This window comes from Corapipo altera, unplaced genomic scaffold, assembly GCF_003945725.1.
Source record: "Corapipo altera isolate COAL_440 unplaced genomic scaffold, ASM394572v1 308, whole genome shotgun sequence".
Taxonomy (NCBI): Eukaryota; Metazoa; Chordata; class Aves; order Passeriformes; family Pipridae; genus Corapipo; species Corapipo altera.
The window spans coordinates 1,805,213-1,830,211 of NW_020884925.1; the positions used below are offsets into that span (position 1 = coordinate 1,805,213).

The window sequence follows — 24,999 nt, forward strand, 5'->3', positions numbered from 1 at the left end:
TGGGTGCTGCTCACACCCCTGTTTGGATTTTCCGGTGGGAATTTGCCCAGCTTCTCACTCCAGAAGGTACCAGCCTGAAGCAGAAGCAGCAAACCCAGGACTGGTTTGGGGCTGCTGCTAGTGGGACACGGAAAAAGGCGTGGGGACCCCCCAGTCATGGGGAAGGGGGGGGTAGGGGAGACCCTGGTCACCATCATAGCAGCATCCCTCAACTCCTGGTGAGAAACACAGCACTTGCCTGCTCTTTTCCATTCTTTATTCCAACCATCCACTTTGGTTACAGTTCTGAAAGATTTTTTTTGGTAGCTGTTGTGGTGGTTTTTTTCATCTCCTCTAATCTGAACCCACCTTCGGCAATATTATAAAACTCTACAAGTACAGTAATGACCAGTTAACAATAAATAGGTATTTGTTAGTTCACGAAGTTAAAGTGCTTTGAGAAGGGATGTAAGAAGCTCTATCCTAGATTCCAGGGTGGGGGGGGAATACCTTGGAAATGTAGTGCAGTAGGAAGCTCTGGCCCGTTGTCTGTAGTCTGTGGTCACGAGAGGCACGTGGCACCTCCCCCTTGCCCAAAAGACTCCTCGGGCACTCCTGAGTGAGCAGGCACGAAGCAGGAGCTGTGCTGCTGCGACAGGTTATTGGAAGCATAAGACAGGATGCCCTCACCCTTACACAGCCCGAGGCTGGGGTGTTTCAGACTGGGAAAGGTTTGGACAAGGTGTGGGATCACCCTCTGCAGGGAGAGAATCCCGTTTTTTCACAGTTTAGTCTTGCTCGGAGACCTCAAAGCCCGAGAGAAGCAAACTCTGGGCCCCCCGTGTCCCCTCAGCGGGGGAAGGGAAGCAGAGCTGCTCTGGGTGCTGGGGACAGGCACAGCCCCCCGAGCCCGGCGGTGTCGCCCTGAGATCCGCAGCCTTTTTCCCTGAGGAAGCCCGGTCCCTCTCCCGGAGGAGCGGTGTGGGGAGCAGGGGTTGCCTGCTGCCCACGGATAAATGCCCTTAGCTGCCTGCAGAGGATTTGTGCGTTTCAAACGTCTTCCCAGGGCCTCCCAGTTTGGTTTGGGCTCTGCTTCCACCTTCCCTTCCAGTCCCCTTCCATCTGTCCTTCCCCACACCTCAAATCTAGTCATCTTCCAAGCCTTTTCCATGCAAACTCCTAACTTTGCACCTGCACTTGCAGGTTTCCAGTGCTAATTCCCGATCTCCCTCCCACATCAAAGCCAGCTGCAAACAAAAAATAATAAACCAAACCCAAAAACCCTTCCAGAGCCCAATTCTCCAGACCAGAAGGGGACTCACAAGTGGTGCTGGGAGTGTTCCAGCTGCTTACCAACCCAAACATCAGCCACTAAAAACTTGGAGGCGTCAGTCCCCACTCAGATCAACCAGTTCAGAAGGCCGAGGGCTGGCTCCTCCTCTTCATCACATGCACGTTCCTAAAGTGAGGAGTGGCCGTGCCCTGAGGATCAGTGCATGCACGTCGGCAGAAGTCCCCTAAACAGCATAACAGAGCTGCCAGGGAGAGGCTGTCACTGGTACAGTCAATGTCCCCCACGTGTCCCCAACCCCTGCTCCACCTGGCCCTGCAGTCACATCCTCCTCACTGAGGCTCTTCCACCGAGGCCAAAAACGGAAAAGGTGCTGCCCAGGACCCCTCTGGGGACAATCAAAGATTAATGTCCAAGGAGCGCCTAAGAAAACAAGGATCTCGCTTCAGGAGCGGACAGCAAGTGCAGGAAGAGCAGGACGGTGGGAACACTGTTGTGTTCAGTGGAAGAGTTCCACCAAAGCCACCATCAGGAGCAGCTGCAGCCACGAGCCAAAGGGCATGGTGGCCTGGCCCCTCTGGAACAGGAACCGGAGCTGGTTGACCAGGCGCTCCTTCACCAGCGCCTGCTTGAAGCCGTCCTCCTCCGAGATGCAGACGTAGTGGCCGTAGTGGCCGTGGCTGACATTCTGGATGAAGTGGAAGCAATCCTGCTGAGGGTGGGTGGTGTTGCAGGTCTTGATGAGGCTGTTGTTGTGGTACCAGTTGTAGGTGGCGTAGTGGGACTCGATGGAGCAGTTGAGGTAATAGCGGGAGAAAGGGACAACTGCGATGTTCTGGTAGTCGTCTGCAGGAAGACATGGAGAAGGAGGGGTTGAGGCAGGATTGTCCAGGAACCACAGATTCCCCCAAAAGCACCTAGGGAAGACCACCTGGGTGGATGAGGACGTGTCCATGGCAGGAGGGGTAGAACTGGATGACCTTTAAGGTCCCTTTCAACCCAAACCATTCCATGATTCTGTGTTACACAGCCTTTTAACAACAATGGCCCATGTCCGGTGAGGTCCACAGGACTCTTCTCCCAGGAATCAAAGCTTAATCCCTCTCACCCAGCTCAGAAATACACTATCTCCCCTAACTCCAACCTGGTGTCTTGATTTCACTCCCAGTTCCCCAGCAATGAGTAGTAAAACCTCGCACAACCCATCCAAAGTCACCTTGCCCCAACCACAACTGGGGACATTGTCCTGTGGCTCAAAAAAACCTTTACATACCTTCCTTAATAGCCCCATTTTGGCAGTTTCCTTGCCACACATCCAAATTCAGGTTCTGAAGCACCTCCCTAGCAGATGGAAATGGGAATAAGCATTAACAAAACATTAGCGAAGTGGCATTTCAGGGATAGGAAAGGAATCACCCATATGAGATAGAAGGAAGTTTATTACCTGGTATTGTTGGGGTAGGGAAAACACCTCCCCCTCCCACCCCTATTCCCAATTAGGAGTTTGCTGATGGCAAATGTGAGACCCAGCAGCAAAAAGATGGAGAAGGTGCTGCCCAGGATCCCTCTGGGGACAGCCAGAGGGTTGGGCTGGGGTTGGGTTGGGTGCTCTAAATGCCCTCAAAGGAGGGATGGATCCCTGCGGAGAGATCCCAAACGTTTTGGGATGGCACCGACATCCACGTTTCCCTGCCTGGAGATGATGGGCTCATCTCTCCCTGTGGTGGGAAGATGGCCTCAAAACCACACGTGGCCGTGGTCTGGAACAGGAATACCGAGGATCCGGGTGTTTCTCCCACGGAAGCAGCAGGAGCGGGCACCACGTACCGGTTCAGGGACACAGACTGGCAGGAGCCGTTGGCCCAGCCGCAGTAGGGGTCCCTGGCCAGCAGGCAGCTGTGGCAGTTGTTGCGATACGCCCTGCACATGTCCATGGGGATCTCCAGGACTTTACTCGTGGAGCCGACATACAGCATGGCCTGAGGGAGGAAAGCAGAGGGGATGGATGATCATCCCAGCACCAGATCCCAGTGCCACCTGGTGAGTGTCTTCAGAAGGATGTGGAGCTGCTGGAGCGAGTCCAGAGGAGGCCACGGAGCTGCTCCCAGGGCTGGAGCCCCTCTGCTCTGGAGACAGGCTGGGAGAGCTGGGGGTGTTCACCCGGAGAAGACAAGGCTCCAGGGAGACCTTAGAGACCCCTCCAGTGCCTAAAGGGGCTCCAAGAGAGCTGGAGAGGGACTTGGGACAAGGGATGGAGGGACAAGACAAGGGAATGGCTTCCCACTGACACAGGGCAGGGTTAGATGGGATACTGAGATGAAAATTCTTCCCTGTGAGGGTGCTGAAGCCCTGGTTCAAGTTGCCCAGAGAAGCTGTGGTTGCCCCATCCCTGGAAGTGTCCAAGGCCAGGCTGGACAGGGCTTGGAGTAATCTGGTCTAGTGGAAGGTGTTCCTGACTATGGCAGGTGAGTGGAACTGGATGAGCTTTAAGGTCCCTTCCAACCCAAACCATTCTGTGATTCCATGATTCTACTTTCAGACCCAGGGGTTGGCAGTAAACCATCCATCCCTGCCTTCCCTGCTGCCTGATTTTAAAGTTACAGCTCAACCCACTGTTTTCCTTCCCACAGAACAAGCAGAGACCCACCCTCTGGTGGTCCAGGATCATGGACTGGATCGGGTCCTTGTTCGGAAAGACCTGGAGCTCCATGATATTCTGCACCCCATCTGGCAGCTCCACAACCTTGTGGATGGATCCTTTGTCTAGGAAGAAAGAGAGGAGAGCCCTGATGAGACATCCTGAGAGCGGAAGAGATGATGCCAAGAGATTCCAAGAGTCTAACTGGATTCCTGACACCAGCCACCCAGAGAGAACAGGAACTTTCCCAAAAGCAGCATCCTGAGGGAACAGGGCTCAGGAGTCCTTGTTGTTCACCCTCTTGCATAGTTTCCCCTTCCCAAATAGTCTTCCCTTCATCCCACCATCAACCAGAGAGAGGTGGAAGATGTGATCCCAGCTCATGCAGGGATCAGGACTCCCCAGGTATCTCTCTACCCATTCCAGAGAGAGTGAGCATTGCCGTGCCAAGCCCTTCATGTGGGATCAAGCTTCCCAGTGGGACTCTGCAAGGAGTTAGCTGCATTTAAACTCAGGCTTTTGGAAAATAAGACCAATCAGAGCATGCGTGGGCCCTAATCCAACCTAGGCCACCTACTGAGAGTTTTATAATCATAGATTAGGAATTTAAAAAGTCCCTACACAAGTGCCAGTGAACGGATTCCAGCACAGAGCAGAGAAAGGGATGAGCACAGCTCGGGCAGGTAAAGCAGGCAGGACACGGAAGCACTGGGAAATGATTGAGCGTGTCCCTTTGGAAAGGATTTCTGCTTGTAAAGCCGTACCTGGGGAGAGCTGTAGCTGTGCTACCCCTCTCTTGCCTTAAAAAACTGGCCCTGAGGCCTCCCACAGGTTGGAGCTCAACGGGGTAAATCCCACATGCTTGGGATTCTGCTTTGATTCCGGCTTTGCCTACGCAGCCAAATTGGAAGTATTTAGTAGTACTTGGGACTTGGCAGCTCTTTTCTGCTTGACAAACATATGCCAAGCTGGGAACACAGCCCCTTGTTCGCTCTGCACTGAGGGTCTCATCTGCTTCCCCTGGGCTCCCTACCCTCGAGGGGAAAGCTAATTCCGGGGATCTCCGTAGGGAACGGTTCCCAGTACCTGTTGCCAGATAAAGCACATTGTAGTGGTGCCCGTCAGCCGCAGAGACCTCGTGCACCCCGATCTTCTGGTAGCGGTGCTTGTTGTGGAATAAGGGGCTCTTGGTGGGGGACAGGGGCTCCACCCGGTCCTCCACCTCGGGGTGGCTGTCGGCGATCTTGAAGGTCTCACTGGGGGTGTGCTGTCCTGAGGGAACACACTGCAGCAAGAGGGCACAAAAGCCACTGTCAGAGTCAGACAGGTGCCTGAGGAGGAGGGGGGAGGGCAGGAGAGCTCAGCAGGGGAACGGCATGGACACCTCAGCCCGGAGGAGATGCCCAGGTGTGGTGTGCAGCCCTGTCCTGGGGGCAAACACAGACCCTGGGGGTGTTGCAATTGTGCTAGTGCCAGGTGAATGTAAGAGCCTGTCTCCCCATGCTTTCTGTGAAAGGCAATGGACCTTCTCTGGCCTCCTTTTGTTTCCAGCAACAAGGCTCAGCTCCTTCCTGCAGTGCCTACAACCACCCTCTCTGCCCAGCTCTCACCTGGCTGCTCCGTGTCCCCTCCCCTGCTCCGGGTACCCTGAGGACTGCAGTGGCACTGCAGGGACTAGCTCTCCTGGCCTTGGGACCCTTCTCCACTTCACATGGGGCAGTTCACTCACCTGCCCAGGTTTGATCTCTGGGTTGGGACCATTATAGCCTTTGAGTTTAGAGGTCCGGAACACGTCGTCAATGTCCCCAAAGGAATAGACACAGACAGCAGAGCTTCCCCTGAGGGCAGTGAGACAAAGAGGGGGTCAGGGAGATGCTGGTCACCACCCCTACAGCTGGGGCACAGCTGTGTTCACCACCACATCCACTCCATCTGTTTCCCAGAGACACTAAAGGGTTGGAAAGAAGGATCTGGTCTGTGGGACAGGGCATCCCCCTCCCTGTTTTGCAGAGACCCTCACCAGGTGTTTGTGAAGAGCCCATAAACTTTGGAGAGCCGCCAGTTGCTCGCAGGGACAAAGAAGACATCCTGCAACCAGTTGAAGTTGCCCTTCGTGACTGGGTCAACACAAATCAAGCTGGCCTTCAGGAAGGTGGTCCACTTGGAAGCAGAGAGGGAACTGGTTCCTCCTTTATCTTCCTGGGGGAGAGGGAAAGCAAGGAGTCAAGGTTTGGCAGAGAACACCACAAAGTCCCCAACTTGGGAGCGATAAGCCCCCCAACATCTTGGATGGATAACTGGGGGATGCTCCAGAGGTATATCTGATGCTGGTTACAGCAACAATAGTGTTCCTCTAACATCCAAGCAAGACAGGACAGGTATTTCTCTTCCCTACAAGCAAGATGGGAGCCAGAGGAGGGGAGGGCCAAAGGACGTGGCTGTACCCCACACAGACTCTGTGGCAGAGGAGACGTTTGAGGCAGAAGGGCCAAATCAAGTGTGGATAACCCCAGATGAGCCACCATGTCCATTTGTCACCCCTGGAGCACTCCTGCCTCCCCACCACACATGGTTCCCATGGTACCTTACACAGCTGGGCCACACGGGAGATGTTTCTGGGGGCCTCAGGACTCTTATCTGGGTTGTCTTCACGGAAGAAATAATAAATCTTGTCCTGGTGAGGCTCTTCGTGCCTTAACACGGTGGCTTTGACGAACTGAGGGTCTGAAAAGAGAAGTGAGCCATCAGAAAACAGTGGCTTGAGCACGCAGACTTCATCTGAAAAGCCACTGATGGGGACGAAGCAGCATGTTCTGCAGCCAACCACCCACCCGCAGCCCAGGGAGGGAATGAAACACATCTGTGCTCCAGGGAAAGGACAGGTCCGAGACCATCTGCTGTGCCTGACCTGTGCATTGCACCAACTGTGCTGACACCTTCCCAGTGGCTCTGTTTCCTATCCCTCCTGCCCAACATCCCAGATTCATTCCCTTGAGGGCCAAATCCACAGAACCTCGTGAAGCCTTGGCTGCTTAGCAGCAAAGGAAACCCATCTCCCTTCTTGCTCAGGGAGGTGTTATCGAGGAGAAAGGATCCCTCAGTGCTGTTTGTGTTTGGAAAACCCAGTGACGCCGTTCATTCCTATTAATACACCTCTACCATGACGGGCATCCCCGGCAGCATCAGGTCCCTCTGGGCATCATTAGCTGCTGTTCCCATGGCAGGAAGCTCTGTGTCAGCACGGGATCAGCCTGGCAGCTCTGGGGCTCTCAGGTTTGGTTTGGCTTCCCCCTCCATGCACAAGTTCTGTTTTATTCTGTTGTCATCTTGATTTAATTTTTCATTTTGCCAGAGGTTCAATAATCTCCCGTTTCCCGGTGTCAATGGGGAGACAACATAACAAACTCGTGGAAATGGAAGAGGGTCCTTTCCCTCTACCCCCACACTGTCCTCTGCACAACTCAACATGATTCTGCCTCAGGGTCTCACCCTGGGCTGGGGTTTTGGAAAGAGTCACTGCCCGGAGTGGAACTTGTTCTTCCTGTTTCCACCACCGCAGGGCAGCTGATGGGCACTTTTACACAACCCTATTTCCTCCTATCTGAGAAGGGACTTGCCACCCTCATTTCCCCATTACTCTGAGGAACAGGAACTCACTTATCAGGTGTTTTGTGACAAAAGCGAAGAGGTGAAATTCCCTCAGCTGGCACTGAGGGGACCAGATCAGCCTTCCCTGCAACTTCAGGGGTGCCTGAAGACCCCAAAGAACAAGCCCTGGAGCTCCACTCCAGCTTGGTAGAGAGGATGTCCCCCTCCAAGCTGTGGTCTGACAGAGTCCAACTTATCAACCTAGTGGGCTTCCACACCTTGGGAATCTCCCCCACACTCACTCTGCATCACTGTGTCACTCGTGTAGAGCTCTCCACCCCCTCTCACTCGACGGAAGCGAGGGATCTTGCCATTCTGCTGGCTCTTCTTGATGGTGGAGTAGATGTCATCACCTGTGGGATAGAAAGGCTCATTTGCAGTGGGATGTCTCTGGAGGGGACAAGAAGGATTTGTAAGAAGAGAAGAAAAGAATGAAACAAGAACTTTTGGGCACATGAACTCACAGAGATGGTGGACACAGGTCAAGAAACTCAGTCCTCACTGCTTAGGACTGAGCAGGTCTGGCAGGACTCCTTAAAGAGCAGCAGAAGGATCCCCTTTCCAGGTCCAGAGCAGTGTAGGATTATTGCAGGATCTTCCTTCTAAGGACCCTTTTAACCCAGACCATTCTATGATCCTACAATTCCCCACTGTTCTCATTGCATTTGACCCTCCCACACAGACATCATCCCACACTCGATCCCATGCCCTGGATGGAAAAAAACAACCTTGTGCCATGCTCTGTCCTAAAAGGATGTGCATTTCCATGAGGCAAAAGCAAGAAGCCCTAAGGCCAATGAGACCAGGGGACAAAGGCCTTGGAGCAGCCTCAGGGGCCCCTTTTTGTCACAGAGAGCCTTTTGTGCACAGCATGACGACTGAAAAATAGAAAAATATGAAAACACCAGACTTACCATCGACGACGACGAGGGTGTTGGAGTCAGGGGTGAAAGGAGCAATTCCTCTCCCATCCCACGACGGGCTCTCCTTCCTCTGAGTCTGGAGAAGGATGGAAATGGACCTAAGTGGGATCAGGTGCCTACACCCACCCCTGGGGCAGCAGGAAAGTGGTTTTCCTTGCCTGGCACAGCTCAAATGAGGGAAGGACTCATACCAGGTTCCAGCAGGTGGGAGCGCAGGCACCGGTCCCACACACCATCATCCCATCTCCGTACTTCTCCACTAGCGTGAGGTAATTCTTATTGTCCTCCTGCAAGAGAAGGGAGAGGAGCATGAGCAGCTGTGAACAGCAGAGCAAAGCCCCCAGAACTAACAAACACACTGCTAGATGGCTTCCCAGCTTTTTCATGGATCTTACAGCTAGAGGAGGAGGAGGAGGAGGAGGTCTTCACTCAGAGACAGCACGTGAGGAGCACACACAGCTCCTTCCCCACTAGTCCTTCAACCCAAGTCCTTCAACCCTCACCCATCCAGCTGTTCCACTGCAGGTGGGACCTACCGAACTCCCAGACATCATGCACAGTCCCTCATTTTTCACTGGGAAGTCTTCCTAGGATAAAAGAGAGAGAAAAATGCTATTAATTCCTTCCCTGTAAAGGTCAACCCATGTGGGCTCACCCCCATGCACTACAAGAAGGTCATTAAACACTGCACTGTATCCCTTTTCCCTACCCTTGGCATTTGAAAACCCCTGGGAAGGCTGGGTTGGGTCCCTCAGGCCCTCGAGGTGATGAGGAGAAGTGGGGATGCAGGGCTTAAGTGACAGGAATGACTGAGCTGCTCTCCAAAGGATCTGGGAAGAGGATTTGCCACTGTGGGGAAAAGGTGTTCAATAGTGGCTGGTGTGGACATGAACCACAGCGTTCTGGGAACACAAAAGGAAGTATTTGGGTGACTGAGAAAGACAAGAAGGAGTCAGGAGAGAGCCAATGGGGGTTTTCCTGCTCTATTAACTCAGTGCCCAGCTCAGAGCTTCCTGCTTTTGAGAAAAGGCAGCCTGGACTCCGACAATGGAAAAGAATGGGAACATAGCTTCTCCCCAGTGACGCCAGTCTAAGCACCACTTCTCATACTAAAGAAACAGTTCTTTACCAGAAAAATCCTTCCTGTGGGGCAGTAAAGACCTCAGAAGGATCACAACCAGGGAAGAACCCACCAATGGCTAGCATAGGAGACTTTCCTGTTGCTCCAGTTATTCCTTACACTGATATTGTGGCTTCCTGGTTGGATCAGGCAGGTTGGGCAGAGACCAGGCTCTTACAGGTCTGACTTTGTAGAGTACCTGGAATTTGGGCTGTGAGACAGGTGCTGGACACTTCTTACAGGGCTCTGGGGCCCAATGTGTTAGCAGAACATCCTTACCGTGTAGTTCTCAGAGGTTGCAAAGTCGTAGTAGTAAAGCTTCCCCTCTCCCCCGATGTAGATGGATGAGCTGTTTTCCTCATGGTAGAAGACTGGGTACTTCTCACTCCTGGGAAATACATATTCCTTTGCACCTAGGAACAGCACACTCATCAGGGAAACCGCTGCAGAGAGCACACATGGCCAGCTCAGCTGATCCACTCCCTTCCCATGCCCTTGGAGCGATGAGAAAAACATGGACACGGGGCTGGGGGCCCTCTGGGATGGCTGGCCCAGAGCCAGGCGGGCAGGGAAAGGCAACTCCCAGGCTCAGAGTGGAGCTATTGTCCCTTGGGCCCCAGGGGACAGGAGAGCTCCACATAGGAGTGACCCCACCTGGCCCCTGCAGGGCTTGTGATGGAGGAATAGGAAGGGGAATTGCTGCAGGAGCTGTGGTAGGAGAGTGGGAGCTCAAAGAGACTCAGACCTGGCTCTGCAGCAGCCAGGTAAGCACTGCCTTCCACTGTCAGAGTGCCTCCTGCCTCCCAGCTTTGGGATGAAGGGCTCCATCCCCTCTCTGACCACCCTCTGACAACCACTCCAGGCATCTGCCTGATAGATTTGGCTCCTGCAACCTCCTGCACTTAATCACCCCCCTCCCTGCCCTGTCAGCATCCTACTTCCCAGGGCCAGGAGGGTCAGACAGGGTTTGGAACTCCCAGGCCAGAGCCCAGGTGTGACAGGGGAAAGATGCACCTAAATGCCACAACTGATGGGCTTCACAAGAAGTGGCTGCAAGACCTTGGACATCACAACTGGTTGCTGAAGATGGGCTTCTTTCCGGGCCCAGCTGGAAGAACTGCCTGTCCTCTCCTCTTTCACTTTCTGGCTTTTCTGGCTCCTCTTTCCTAGAAGCATCCTCCCTTCCCCTCTGTCCAGCCCAGGTGCAGGAGGTTGGCCCTGCACTGCAGGGGTGATTCTCCTCCCCTGGGGCTCCTGCTGTCCCTCGCTGGTGTGCCCTGCTCCTGCAGCCTTCTCTGGGGAGGTACACCCGCATCTGGGCCCCTTTTAGCAGGTGTGCCAGGGCCCAGACTGCCACAGTAGGCAGCAATGACACGAGAGGGATTGCTCCTCCAAGGGGGAAAAGGCTCCAAGGGTCAGGACGAACCTCTGCTTAGGAACTCCATTTTCATCATTCCCTCTTCTCCCTTTTCCGAAGAAGGGGCCCCTCTCCTGGCAAGTGCTGCCGCTCCCACACAGACAAAGGCTGGGGCTGCCTCGGGAGCGGGTGGCCTGCACAGACAGGCAATTAATCAGTGGCACGTGTCCCTCTATTTATAGGGGTTGTCACTTGGCAGGACAGGGAAAGGCCAATCTTTGCCCAGTCCAACACACTCCCCTTTGCCCGGAGCAAGCAGCGCAGGGGGCCCGTGGCCAAGGCTCCGCAGAGCCAAAAAGGGAAAAAGACTTAATAGAGGTCACTGGGGCTGCTGAATTCCTGCTTGACTTGTGGGCTTATTCTCCACTTTGCTCCCTGGTTGCACCTTCTCCAGGTCCCTAATCCCTGCAGGGTTAAATAAATAAGCAATGTTTTTCCATCAGGGCTTGGGTAACCTGCCAAAAACCCACAGGTCCTGTTTTGCAAGGGCATTTCAACCACAAAGAGAGGGCGGAGAGGCATCTTGGACAGAAACTAATGCAACACCTCTGAGTGCCCTTCCCCTGCTCCATGGGATGGAGCCCGCTGGGACCCTCAGCCAGGATAGCCCAGCTGGATGACAGTCCCTGCTTGCCCCGTGTCCCCTCCTCAGCCTTCCCGTGCCTCTCCTCCGCCCAAGGACTCGGAGAAACTCCTGAGCATGTGCTGTGCCTTGTGGAGAAGCTGGCATGGAGTCTTTCAGAGTGATTCTGCAACTCATCTGCCCTCCAAGTGGGAAGCCAGCCAGGCCTGCCATCAGTCACAGACTCAGTTTAAGCTTGCCTAGGAGAGGACTAATCCCCTTTACACCTTCTCCCTTCCCAGAAGTCCTCAAAAACCCCACTCTTGGCCCAACCTATGGAGGCCAGGCACACGGCAACCCCTAAAGCCCTTTTACCCCATCACCAACACACTGCAAGCGGGTCTGGCCCGACTGCAGCAAACTTTACTCTTGTTTTCAAACCTCCAGCCCCTAAATTTGCTGCTCATCCAGACAAACATACATCTGCAGCCATTCCCTGCTCCTCCTCCTCTTCTTCACACTTTTTACAGACTTCAGCCCTGTGCTCCTACTACCTTTGGGTTCCTTTGGAGGCTTTTTCCAACACTGCCTCAGCTCAGTGAGCTGTGCCAACCTGCAAGGACACACTCCTCTCCAAAGAGCTGAAAACAAACAAGCCCTAAACAATAATTTGGTCGGCGCCAACGTGTTATTTATCCTGCAGCTCCCCAGGGACTGCTCTGAATCACTAAGCTGAGAGTAAACAGCTCTGCTAGCCAGGGCCCACAAGTGTGGTTGTGGTTCCAGCACTGATTTAACTGGATTTGGAAGGGAGCCTTTAAGGGGGCTTCCAGGAGTGGATGCTGGGATCCCTCTGCCTCTGTGGCAGACCTGCACAGCTCAGATTATAGAAGCTGTTTGATCCCTTTTGCCTTTGCTTCTCTTCTGGCAGGATGGGGGGAGAAACCCTGCACCCTCCGAGTCATTACATGGGGGTATAAATGGCTTCCAGAGCTGGGAATGATGAGGCAAAGGGTATCTAATGACCCACACTATCATAGAATCATGAAATCATAAAATGGTTTGGGTCGGAAGGAACCTTAAAGATCATATAGCTCCAAACTCCTGCCACATGCAGGGACACCTTCCACTTGACCAGGTTGCTCAGAACTCCATCCAGTCTGGCCTTGAACACCTCCAGGGATGGGGCAATGTCCTGCTATGCCCCCAATGGGACATGCTTTTCCTCGCAACACCAAAGCTGCTTTTGACACTGCAAAAGAAAGGCTCTTCCCCTTGGAAGGGGGAAGGCATGACCCTGCCATCACCCTCCCTCCAAAATCCGAGTCTGGAGCTCCAGAAGACACAGGGCTCATTTCCAGAGCCTCGCTAGCTCTGCCAAGCCCCTTTGCCCGAGTGCTTTTGCCTGGCATTTACTGCCAACCTCATGGATAGCACACAGATCAATGGCACCATTGTCCATTGAAATGCTAACCCCAGTCCAGCGGGATGAATGGGAGAAAGAGCGGCTTTGTGCTGGGGAGAGCACCACACCAGAGGCAAGGAGAAGAATAACATTAAATGAGGGAGAAAGAGGGAGCCCGGTGCATCTCGGAAGGATGCCTGCAGGGTGAGGTAAGAGGGGAGGAAGGAAGTGAAGAGGGAGATGCTCTAGATGAGCTGAGGGCAGGGAGGCCCACCCTAAACACAGGACAATGCAGATGACAGATGGTGCAATCCTGCTTCCAATCTGACAGAGTGACATAGACACAGCTTTAGTGACGCAGCAAATGGCTCTCTGGCTCCCTTTGGGTCCAGAAGCCCCTTCACAAGGCACCAAGAGCCTGGTCCTCCCCAGCACCACAGCAAGGTTGGGCTCCCAGAGCATCCCAGAGCTTTGTGCTGCCACCTCCAGAACAGATGCCCAGCTAGAGAGGCAGTGTTGGCACGCAGCCGCATCGCAGGCAAACTCAACAAGACAGCTCCCATCCCGGCTGGAGGGCTGACTCAGCTATGGCTGTCCTTTCCCCCTTCACACTCCACCATTCCCGGTCTGGCAGCTGGCTCCGGCATCCCAGACACTCGGCTTAGTCACTGGCTTACAGTGCTCCCGGCAGTGGTAGTGGGTGAGCCATTGTGGGCCTGCAGGTGCTGGGGGAGGAAAAATGAAAGGGGAAGGAGGATGAGATAAGCACTTGCTGGTTTTGGGGAGTGGTGCTGATGCAGGCAAGAGGCAGATCCTTTACTTGCTGCCCATAAAACCCTTATTAAATGGGACCCACCTTGGAATATGAGGGAAAGCATACTCTGGGAAAGCAGAGTACGGGGTTTACCTGCTCCTGGAACTACCTGCCGCCCACCGCAGCCTCCGTGCTGCCCTCACCCAAGCTGCCCGTGTTCTCCCAGAGCCTCCCACTGCTGCCACAGGACAGGGACACAGGGCTGGGCCACCACCAAATGGCAAATCAGGATTTACGCTGGTGCGGCGCCGCTGCAGCGAACACAGCCAAGTCTTCACCACGTTCCCGCCGCCCAGGCAGCGCACCCGGCAGCCCCGGGGATTCTCGCTGTAACACGTTGTAACGCCGTCAGTCATCGCGGCCGCGCGTCGCCGCGTCGATGGCACCGCCACCTGCTCCGCCGCCGCGGGTCTGACAGCGAGCACGCTCCTGCTCACGTCCCTTCCCTCTCCAACCATTTCCCAGGTTTTACTTATTCCTTCCTTTTTGAATAGCTGCGACGGATTCCGACCTTGATAACAGCATGACTCTGCGGCAATCCGGCTGGGATCGGCTCTGGCAGCAGAAGGAAAAGCTGCCTTTTCCGTGCTGACTCAAGGACTGGCAGTGTGGGGGTGTCCCTGGATCTCATTCCTGTGCCGGTGCCCTCAGCTCCCAGCGATGCAGGGCTGGCTGTGAGTCAGGGCTGTGTGCTCCGGGCTGCTCCACATCATTCCGTCTTTGGGAAGACAGGAGCTGTCTCGATGTAATGACATCAATCCCTCCTTCACTCCCACTTCCCCAGCGCAGGCAGGATGCATGACAAGCATCCCGGCACAGGCAGATCAATCATTTTCCTGGGAATGTGATTCAGGTCCACTGCCTTAGTCACCCACTTTGGGGCCAGGACTCTCCATCCCAGCTCCAACATCACTCAGAAATGGCATTTTGGTTACAGTATTCCCTCAGGCAAGACCAGGAGGACAATCCCTGGATTTCCTACCTGCTTGGCCAGATACCAGCCCTACAATCTCCTCTAAGGAGAACGTGGAAAGTCACAACACCCATCCCTGAGGGAAGGAGTTACCCCATGGGGCTGCCATGGATTCTCTCCATCCCTGGGAGCAGGACTGGACTGCACCACACCACTCCCATCCAAGAGCCGCGTGCCATCTGCCTCCCCAGCTCCACCACGGATGCCAACAAGCACTTTTCTTTTTTTTTTTTTAGATGATCTATAAATTCCCAAATTTAGACATTTCGGAAAGAGGAAATATATCTCCAGAGAGTTGCTGTGCTAGGTTTTTCTTCCATCATGACTTTGCCTGAAGGGAACAATGTGACACAAGAAAACCACAGTCAGGACAGGGACATGCTCCCCAGAGCCCTGCTCACCCATGAGTTTCCCTTTCCCATGGGATGGATGCCTTCAGCAGCCTGATGGGCTTCTGCGACCCGGCAGAGCCTGCAGCTATGGGGCTTTTTATAGGAACAGTTTGACTCTAAATGAGACAACCCAAAAGGAACATTTTGGGGTGGTTGGTTCTGACCTGTCACAGAAAAATTGAAGGGTTGTGAGCTGCAAGGTCTCCAACACGCCTCGTGAAAAGTGATACGTTTTTGTGGAGGGGGTTCTGAGAAGGGGGTGAAAAGGAAAGAAATGTGGGAAACCACTTCCTCCTCATTCATTGCACATGAAAAAACCTACTTGGTTGATCCCTCCTCTCCCCATCTTCTGCCACCAGCATGCTGCTGAGGGATTGAGCTGCACCCCTGGTGTTGGAGTCCTTATTCCTAAGGATCCCTGGAGCTGGGTCCTTACAGCCACTTCTCCGTGCTGGAGCAGGAGGGGTGTGGAAAGGCTAAAGGATCACCCTGTGGGGAACATCTCTCACTGTACAGGGCAGCCTCACACTGTTTCAGTTCAGCCTATGCTCCAACAGAGTCATCTCTCAAAGGAAGTAAAATAAAGAGAGCAAAACCAACACCACCTGATTCCCTACAGATTTCTATCCCATATTCCTAAGAGGTTCCTCCAGGACCAAATATCATACTTGTCCCCCTTTCACTCCCTCCCTGTTCCCTTCCTGTTCAGCTTGGAGCAGACTGGGAGCATGGTGACCATGAGCTGGTGCCTGCTGGCTGGCACAGCTCAAAAAGGGTTGGTGCCTGCCTTTCCCTCTCAGTCTCCCCTGCCTTCTTTTAAGGATGGTTGTAGGGACCCCCAAAACTCCTCTGTGCCTCAACTGGGGAGCAGCAGCGGAAACCAGGCAGCCTGGTGCTAAAAATGTTTCTTGCTTAACTGAGACCAGACACATCCACGTGTTTCCTGCCCCTTCAAGCCCTCCGTGCCCTCCAAGGGACTGCACAGCTCCCTGCCACAGGAAGCCTCCCAGCTTCTGTCCATCCCACCATCAGAGCCAGAGGGCAGGATCTGGAGAGTGGATCAAGAAGTTCTGTTGTGGGCATAAGTCCCCACTTATGTATTCAAAAACCAACACAGCTCCTCCTCTCCCACCAGGGCAGGAAAGGGCACCAGCCAGGTATGGCAGCAACACTGTGGTCACAGCAGCTGCCTTTCCTTTGGCCAGGCATTCCTACAGATGCATCCCAAGAGCGTGCCCAGAGAGGACAGAGCACATCAAATGGTTTTCCAGAGTGCTTTCTCATCAGCCCGGGGCAGGCAAAAGCCCTGATCGTAATTTTACCACGCCCTCCATCCTGGAGGAAGGATGTAGCTCCCAAAAGCAGCAGAGCTGAGAGCAAGGGATTGGGCTGTGTGCTGCCTTCCTTCTATTTTCCACCTATGACCAGATGGAAACTCCATCTCTTCACACAGTAAGCCCAGTACTGGGCAGCACAGGCATCCCACGGGGGAGTGGAGAGGGATCAGGGGAACACAGCCCTGAACCTTTGGCTAAGGGTTCCATGAGCTTACGGAAAACCCAGAAAAAAGAGGTGTGAAAGCACAGAGAAGAAATGTGGCTGTTACTCAAACCCAGCCTGACCTGCCTTACACATTTCAAGATCGCAGGAAGGCAGAGCAATAGGTTCAATCTGGTATTTCTCATCCTGTCTTGCCCCTGAGAGTTTGTTGGTGAGCAACATTTAATCATTCGCCAAGAAACCTCATGTTATCCTTTCTCACACCCCTCCCTAACTGCTTCCGAGCACCCCTCCAGAGGGAAGGGCAAGGCCACAGACAGATCACCAACATAACAGCCTCTCTACAGTGGGACTTTTCCATCCTTGGCCAACCTACACTCCCAGCAGCCTCCCATCTTGCCTCTTCTCTGGCTTCTTCCCTCCCCACTCCTGCAGGCCCTGCCATCATGGGGTGTTTTTTCCTGCTGCCCTCAAGAGATCCCTGCCATCAACAGCAAAATGCTCCGGAGCAGAGAAGACAATTCAGCCTGCATTATCAGGGATATATCCTACAAAAGCTCTCAGCCTATGTGCAGTCCAAATGCCTGGAAGGGCCACACTTGCAGAGCACACTCTAACTAGACAAATATGCTTTTTTAGAGTTACACTCCAGAAGGCAAATATTCTGGCACATTAACAATTCCCACTCTATTTCTGGGAGTGCCTTGGCAGCAGGCAGCAGTATTCAATGTTGGGGTGAGCCGGGGCAGGAAGAAAGGGGGGAGGGGGAGAACCTTTTGGCTTGGTAATGCAGCTGCTGGGCATGGGCAGGATTGCTCAAAAGCTCTTCCGAGAGCAGCGCCGCCGATATTCCCTCTGCCAGAGGCCTCCAAGCCAGAGCCTGCAGGTCCCAAACGCCCACTCAGCAAGCAACAAAAGAGACCCCTAACCTGCAGCCGGGGAGGAATATGCCCCTGGATTCAAAGCCTCTGCCTTCATCAGGGCTCTGGGAACACGGGCAGCACTGCAGGGCTCCGCTCACCCCGGGAAGGCTCAAACCAGAGTGCTCCACGCTCCAGGAAAGATGGATTTCTCCTTATTAAACACAAAATGACTACATGACAGGCACGGCAGCATATTCCATGCATACTAACACACCACCACTATCTCCTGCATGCTCGCCCCCCCAAAATTATGCAGCACTGAAGCCCGTGCTGCTGCAAGATGAGTCCAGAGCCTTTGATGCCGCAGATGCAGCCTGTCATCCAGCAGGTACGTTATTCCCAACCAGCCCCGGAGCTGAGCTGCTCGCTGCACCCTATGGATTGCAGGTGCTAAATTTAGAGCCAGGTTTTGTTACTTTCCCAAAGCTGTTCTCTGTAATGACAGTCCCGAGCTGTGCCTGTTCCTGGCGGAAGCTGGGGAACAGGGGCCTGTGATTATGGAATTTTATTATATGGTCAGCGGAACAATGGCAGAACAACCACTGGATGTTGTGTCAACACAACAAAGGATGGTTTTAGCAGGATCTGAGAGTCCCTCCCCCTAGGAAGATCCAGGGATTGATTTACCATAAAAAGCCTTTCAGGATGAAAATTGCCCCGAGCAGCTCTATCAGCATCCACCAGCAAAACAACCTCACTTAATTGCCTTCCATCTCCCACTCTCCTGCAGCTGGGAAACCCTTCCCAAGCATCTGTCAACTCCTCCCAGCCCAGGAGAGGCCAGCCAGAGGTGGGCAGAGGGCAAGGGGATCTGTGGCGTTCCCCATGGAGGTCTAAAGGTGGGAAGAATGGTTTGGAACAGGCTGCCCAGGGAGGTGGTGGATTCACCCTCCCTGGAGGTTTTTAAGATGAGATTGGATGTGGCATCAGTGCCATGGTCTGGTAACCACGGTGGGATTGGACTTGATGATCTTGGAGATCTTTCCCAACCCAGTTGATTCTATGATTCTAAGATCAGTGGCTCTGGAGTTACAGTTCCCTGTAGAAAACAGATGAGATATGTGCAGCCAAGGAAGGGACTTCTCACTGGACTGAGGAGGGCCCTGCCATGCTCTTTACAGCTTCTACCTGCTGCTGGAGGCTTCTTACTCATGTAATGAGTATGAGGTGGGTCTCAGTCCCACAGTCACTTGGGTTTGTGCCAGGATATGCCATGAAACCCTTTCTAGCACCCCCTTTCTGCTCGCTTGACCCCCCACCAGAAGAACACACGATATCCATTCTTCTCACATCCATCCTTGGCTGCAGCACAACATTACTCAGACTTGGAAAGCTTCATGGTTAGGCATTTGAAACCAGACACTGGGATCTGACTTCCCAAAACACCAAGATATGAGCAAACCCTTGATAAGGGTTGCCCAAGGGCAGGTGTCTGGCTGGCACTGGCTCTGCGTTCCTCAAGGAAAATCCTAGAACTCCTTAAACTTGCAGTGCCCTCTCCCTCCCACGACACATATATCCTCAATAAAGCAGAATGTTTATCACAAGTGGATAATTAGACTTGGATCAGAAGGGCACTGAGCCAGTCAATGGGCCTCAAACTAGGGAGTGGACAAGTTACAGACCCAGAGCTGTCATTAAGGGCAAGATTTATTACACAAGCCCTGTTGCTCCAGTCTTAAACTACTCTGGATTTATTAGAGCTGGTAGGAGACACTTCCACATCCAGCTCCTGTGACACTCTTTACAGCATTCCCTGTCACACACAGCACCGGGTGGAGCTGGGATTGACAGGAAAAGAGTGCCCAACAGGAGGAACAAGTCCTATTCTTGGAGCGACCAGGAATAGCCACATGCCATCAGATGTAGCTGGCTGCAAAACAGACAATTTCTCCCTCCTAACTCACCTTCCAGTCCTTTTTCTGGATACAAGTTTCTCTTAAAAGCACCTTGTACTCAATACTTAAGATTTAGTTTGTAGTCAAGTTTAGATTTAGTTTGTACTCAAATATTCAGGCTTAAACTTAGTTTGTCTTTTTAAGGCACCAAGCCTGAGTACCTCAACTACAGAACACCTTCCCAGGCCAATTTTCAGCAATCCTAACCTCAAATCAGCCCTCAGGCTGGCACAGAGCTGGGCAGGAATTGACATCTGGCTCTCTTTTTCAGCCACAACTTCCATTAGTCCGCCCATTCCCGTTGTTCCTGTGTCATGCTCTTGCAACAGGAGGTGGTTGTGATTCAGTCAGTTTGTTTGGTTTGTTTTTCTTCTTTTTCAATCCGCACAGAGCAAAATATATTTTTCAACCAACATTTTCTGCTCCCAGCATCACTCACCCTGTGAAAACAAGCCATCTGCAGAAAATAGCATTGCTGGGAAAGCAAGAAGCTTTCTCCTGGAAATGGTGAGAGCTTCATGTGAAACTGTCCTACAAAGATGTTTCACACTTGTGGGACCACAAGGAAATGGTGATGCTGTCACTGAGGAGGAAAAGCTGGTGCTAGCAGCAAAAAACTTCTGGTATGCCACATCAGTATGAGTTCTGCCCTATCTCATAGAATCCCAGAATGGTTTGGTTTGGAAGGACCTTAAATATCATCTCATTCCACCTGCCCTGCCACGAGCAGGGTCACCTTCCACTAGAGCAGGCTGCTCCAAGCCCCATCCAACCTGGCCTGGAACACTTGCAGGGATAGAGCAGCCACAGCTTCTCTGGGTAACCTGTGCCAGTGTCTCACCATCCTCACAGGGAAGAATCTTTTCCCTAATATCCAATCTAAACCTGCACTCCAGCAGTGGGAAGCTATTGCCCCCTGTCCTGTCACTCCAGGCTCTTGTCCAAAGTCTAGCTGAACACATGACCACCACACCGGTGGGCAGGGAGAGCTCCTACAGCACTCAGAGTCCTGCTGACAGTTTTCTCAAGGCAAGGAGGTAGCCAAGCTTAGCAAAGCCCAGAAGTTATTACAGGCAGCACAGGCAAATTCCCAGAACTGCCGCTCCAATGGCCCACTGCGTCCCAGGGCAGGCTGGAACCAGTCCACATGGTTGAGGCAGCCAAGGGTCAAGTGTATAACCTTTCTTTCTCTTCCCAAAGGGACCTGCTTATCTCCTCAGAACCTGTTCCCTTCAGCTTGCAGTCTCACCTGTTAATAAGATGGGAATAATTTAACAGCCAGACCCCATCCTACCCCAAGGTGTCAATGAAGCGCCCAGAGAGGGACTGAGTTTGTGTTGGATCTGTGCACATGTGGGGAAACAGGGACAGTCCTCAGCATGGCAGCAGCTAAAAATGACTCTGTGCTGCAAAGGCCCCAGGCTACAGCAGCCTGAGCCAGCCCTCAGGCTCCTTGCCATCCTCAGTGTTTTCCCGATGCTCGGTGACTTTCCGGTCATGAGACAGCCAGCCTGGGATGTCACCCTCCCGCTCCACGGAGAGAGGCTGTATCCACCACCCGGCCGGCTCTGTCCAGCCCCACGACACAGCGGGTTCCATCGCTGCAGATGGATCAGCAGAGCAAACACGCCATCCGTGCTGACAAGCAAAAGCTCCGTGTGGGATGGGAAGGCACCTTTCGCAAAGCAAAGCCCAGCTGGTCAGCATTTAGCTGGAAAAATCCACGGAGGCAGGGGGAGGATGGAAATAAGAGGGATGATAAGAACACAGCGTGCAAGGTTGGAGCACTTGTTTCTGCACCAGCCCAGGCAGCTGAGGCTGAACTCACTCCCACACTGCCAGTCCCAGCAGATAAGGAACTCGGCATTTAGAATCTTCCTCCATTAGGACACAGGGAATGGCAACAGCCAGAAGATACCATGGCCCATCTGTGTGCTGGGCCAGCTGCAAAGGGGAACAGGGGCAAAAGCCTTGCCAGTAAAAAGGTTCTTAAGCACTTGAGCTATGACCAGTGGTCTGCAGCTGACCTTTGCTCCAGGCATCTTCCCCCTAAGAGGAAGGAATCCTGCAGAGTCAGATGTGCTGTGCAGTAACTGCTTGCCCAGATGGACTTAGAGCTGGCCACCTGCACTGGCTGCTGGGAAGGCTCCAGGGGTCCCTCAGCCTGCTTTCTGTGGAATCAGGCTGATCTTTGGGGAAAGTGTACCCCTTCCTCAGCTCCCACCACACTGTGCTGCAGCACTGGGGACACAAAATAAGGGCAGAACTGGGGCTGAAGCCTCATAATGGCTTTGTAAACCACGGAAAGGCAAAGCTGCAGAACATCATGCTCCAGCCACCCACCACCCTGGCCTGATGCCACCAGTCCAAGACCCAAGGACTGTGGAATTATTTAAATACAGGAGCTCCAAGCACCAAGACAGGCTGACTCTGCTTCTTTGTCTCCAGGTTTAAGTTCAAGATTGTGCCACCTAATCCTGGTTACATTTTTTCCCAGATTACAAATCCCCTCATCTACTTCTTGCTGGGAACCCGGACAATGCGGGACTGGGGGGCAAAACAGCAGAGTGGTTCAGAGGTGCCTGCAGTGCAGGCAGGGCTCTCCCTGGGCCTGGCAGGTAAGGGTATGGTGCTGATGAAGGAAGCAAGGCTGAGAGATGGAAAGACATCAGCAGCTTTGTCCAGTACCAATTTCCTCCTCTCCCCCTGCACAGAAGCCAGGGAGGAATCCCACACGTGTGCTCGTCCCTCCGGGAGAGAGCCTGGTTCTGGACAGCCCCAGAAATCGCTGCCTTCACCTGCAGGGCTGTAGTGTGAGGAGGTGCCTTTGCTGAGGCTGCTGTACCTGATGCCTGTGCTGGGCTGTGGCGTGTAAGAAATTTAATTAGGTGAAGAGCTGCCAGCTCCTGCAGAGCCCAGGGCTGAGGCCAGCGCTGCACCACTGCAAATGCTGCACAGCCATGCAAAGGTCCTGGAATGCTGTGCTTCATCCAGCTCTCACCTCCAGGAATAGAGTGGTCAAGCTGAAAAATCAAGCCCTGCAACACCATCACACCCACAGCGAGGGACGAGCCTCTGTACGTGGCTGCAAACAGCAGCAGCACGCTGTGCTGAGCTGCAGGTTTTCCTGAACATGTTGAGTTTTCACTGTGTCTCAAGCATTGGGGAAGTTCAAGAGTGCTCCTCCTGTCACCCACAGCATCCCCTTTGCCCCTGTCCCATTTCTTCACCCTCCTCCAGATCCTCCTCCTCTTCTCCACCCTCCTCCTCCTCACCCACAGACCTACTTCTGAAGGGTAGAGGTTACACCAAGGAAAATGCAATCTGTTAACTAGGACATGGGACTGAACGTGCCACCCTCTGATACCTCCCCAGTTGAAATCCCTTTTGGCCTGTGGCCCTGCTAAGCTCTCAAAAAAAATTAGAGAAACAGATAAGCACAGAAGAGAGATGAGCTGAGCTGATCCCCTTGCAGGGAAGTGCCGTAACAGTAGCTGGTTTCAGTGCTTCCCAGTGACAGATTATGTTCAGAGCCACCCTGACACAGGTGCAGGGACAAATGACCACCACACTGTGTGCAGACAGGTGGGAATCAGCCACTTGATCCCTCTCTTCCCCCTCAGCACAGTTTCACTCCAGGACAGGCATTTCCAGCCCCACCAAACCCTGACAATTTAACTTTAACCCTTCTGCCCTAAGCGGGGCAGGGGAAATGTCTATGGGGCAACGTGTGACCCCATCCTCTGTCTGGTCTCCAGCTCCATGCCTTCTGCCCCCTACCACTTCCATCCCTTTTCCCCAGCCACTTCATTTGCCAGCAGCCACCACAAATGACGCCATACTCAGAGCAACCTTTCCCTGCCCTCTGTGCCGGTGTCTCTCCCCTTTGTGCACCGAGGTGACAGGCAGAGGCCACCTCTGAGCCACGCACAGACACCCCACCAACCCCACTCCCAGCCCTCCATCCCAGCTCTTTCATCCCGAGGAAGGGCATAGTAAATACCAGCAGAAGAATAACAGATGGCGCAGAACAAACCCGGGGAAATTGGTGTTCTCTGAAGTTGCCGGGGAATGGGGAGCACAGAGGAACTGTTGTACTGCAGAGCAGCGCGAGAGCCGCAGCCCGGCTAAACCCGCCGGCTCAGCCAAACCCCGGGGACAAGACGGGGTCTTTGTTCAAGCCTCCCTGGAGGGGATTCATCAAAAAAGCTTGGAAAACACATGATAAAACCAGCTTCCACACACCAAGCTCAGGCTGTACTCTAAGCTTGCTGCTTGAAAACATTTCTTTGTTTGGTTTCTGCTAAGATCAGATCTGACTGAAGTCCTTACGTGCCATTTATATATTTTCCCACAGACCAGGGACGTTTTGCAAATATTTACTCACAAAACTCATTTGCAGCGAACAGGGTAAGTAAATCAGTCCATTAACTATGCAAATACACGTCTCGATTTCCAGAGAACTGCAAGTTGGGGGAAATGGTTACTGTGCCCGTTTCAGAGCTTTTTGACAGCCCTTAATATACCCAGCTCGTAGGAAAACGCTTTTAAGAATATAAAAAGGAAAGAAGAGTCTAAAAATGCAATTAAAAGCAACCAAGCAAGTCAGAAGCCCCTGCCTGAGACCACAGGCGTTTTAAGTGATTTTTACAGAAAGCCAAAAGTCTCCCTGAGGAAACAAAAGAAATAAAAATAGACCAACTCCGCTCAAAAGACAAGACCCAGGTATGAAACACACGGCGCAGGGAGTAGTTGAGAGCTGCAGGGACTGCTGCTGCATCCCAAGGTTGCACCTGAGCGCAGCCCCGGACTTACCTTGCGGCGCTGTGATGATCCTGGGGTTCACCTTGGAGCGCCCCGCTGCCCACATGCCCAGCTGGCCGGCCCACAGGGCCACCAAGAGGGCAACAGGCGAGCTCCTGCCCATTTCTACTTACTCGGGAGCAGGGATCGTGAGCCTGTGAGCCTGACAGCTGCATCGCCTGTCTTATACAAAAGCCTGGTAGCATCCAGCCCAGCCAATGGCTGAGACAGAAGGCGGGACTTATCTCCCTAGGAACACGAAATTAAAAAAGCCCAGTAACTCTATTCATTTAGCACCTTTCGGCACTTTGTCTCTCCAGGTTTTACCAGGGTTTCTTTAGGTCCTTTTTGGGTTTTTTCCCCTCGATTTGCAAGGGGAAGGTGGAGGTCTGATGGCTTTGTTCGCCCTCAGGCGCTGGAGGAAAGCTGCAGCTGGCTCAGGGTTTGCAAACAACTTCCCACAGAGGCTTGGAAGGGGAATATTAAGGTTGAGACGAATGAAATAAGAATGAAAGTATGTCTAAAAATGGCAGACCAAGGGTGCAGAGACCGATAACAAAGGATGGCTGCTCCAGGGTTGTTTAAATAGAAGGACATACCCATGACAGAGAGCCACGCTCAGATCGGGAGGCAGACACAGAACAGGAGCCTATGCCTGCCATCAGGAAGATGAAGCAAGGCTGCAGCATTATCTCGTGTGCCAGCCCTCTTCC

At 53.2% G+C, this 24,999-nt stretch overlaps 1 protein-coding gene across 1 annotated transcript; it reads right to left on the bottom strand.

Moving 5' to 3' along the window:
* Positions 1-242: 242 nt before the first annotated feature.
* SEMA7A (semaphorin 7A (John Milton Hagen blood group)) lies at positions 243-24,477 on the bottom strand. Its single transcript, XM_027657767.1, has 14 exons — positions 24,299-24,477; positions 9,879-10,012; positions 9,016-9,066; positions 8,671-8,766; positions 8,471-8,555; positions 7,799-7,909; positions 6,493-6,632; positions 5,929-6,107; positions 5,638-5,746; positions 4,995-5,193; positions 3,918-4,033; positions 3,098-3,249; positions 2,544-2,611; positions 243-2,116 (listed from the first exon to the last, which is right to left on the bottom strand). Exons 1-14 carry the CDS (start codon positions 24,408-24,410, stop codon positions 1,770-1,772), a joined length of 1,899 nt encoding a protein of 632 aa, XP_027513568.1. The 5' UTR covers positions 24,411-24,477; the 3' UTR covers positions 243-1,769.
* Between the last annotated feature and the right edge of the window lie 522 nt (positions 24,478-24,999).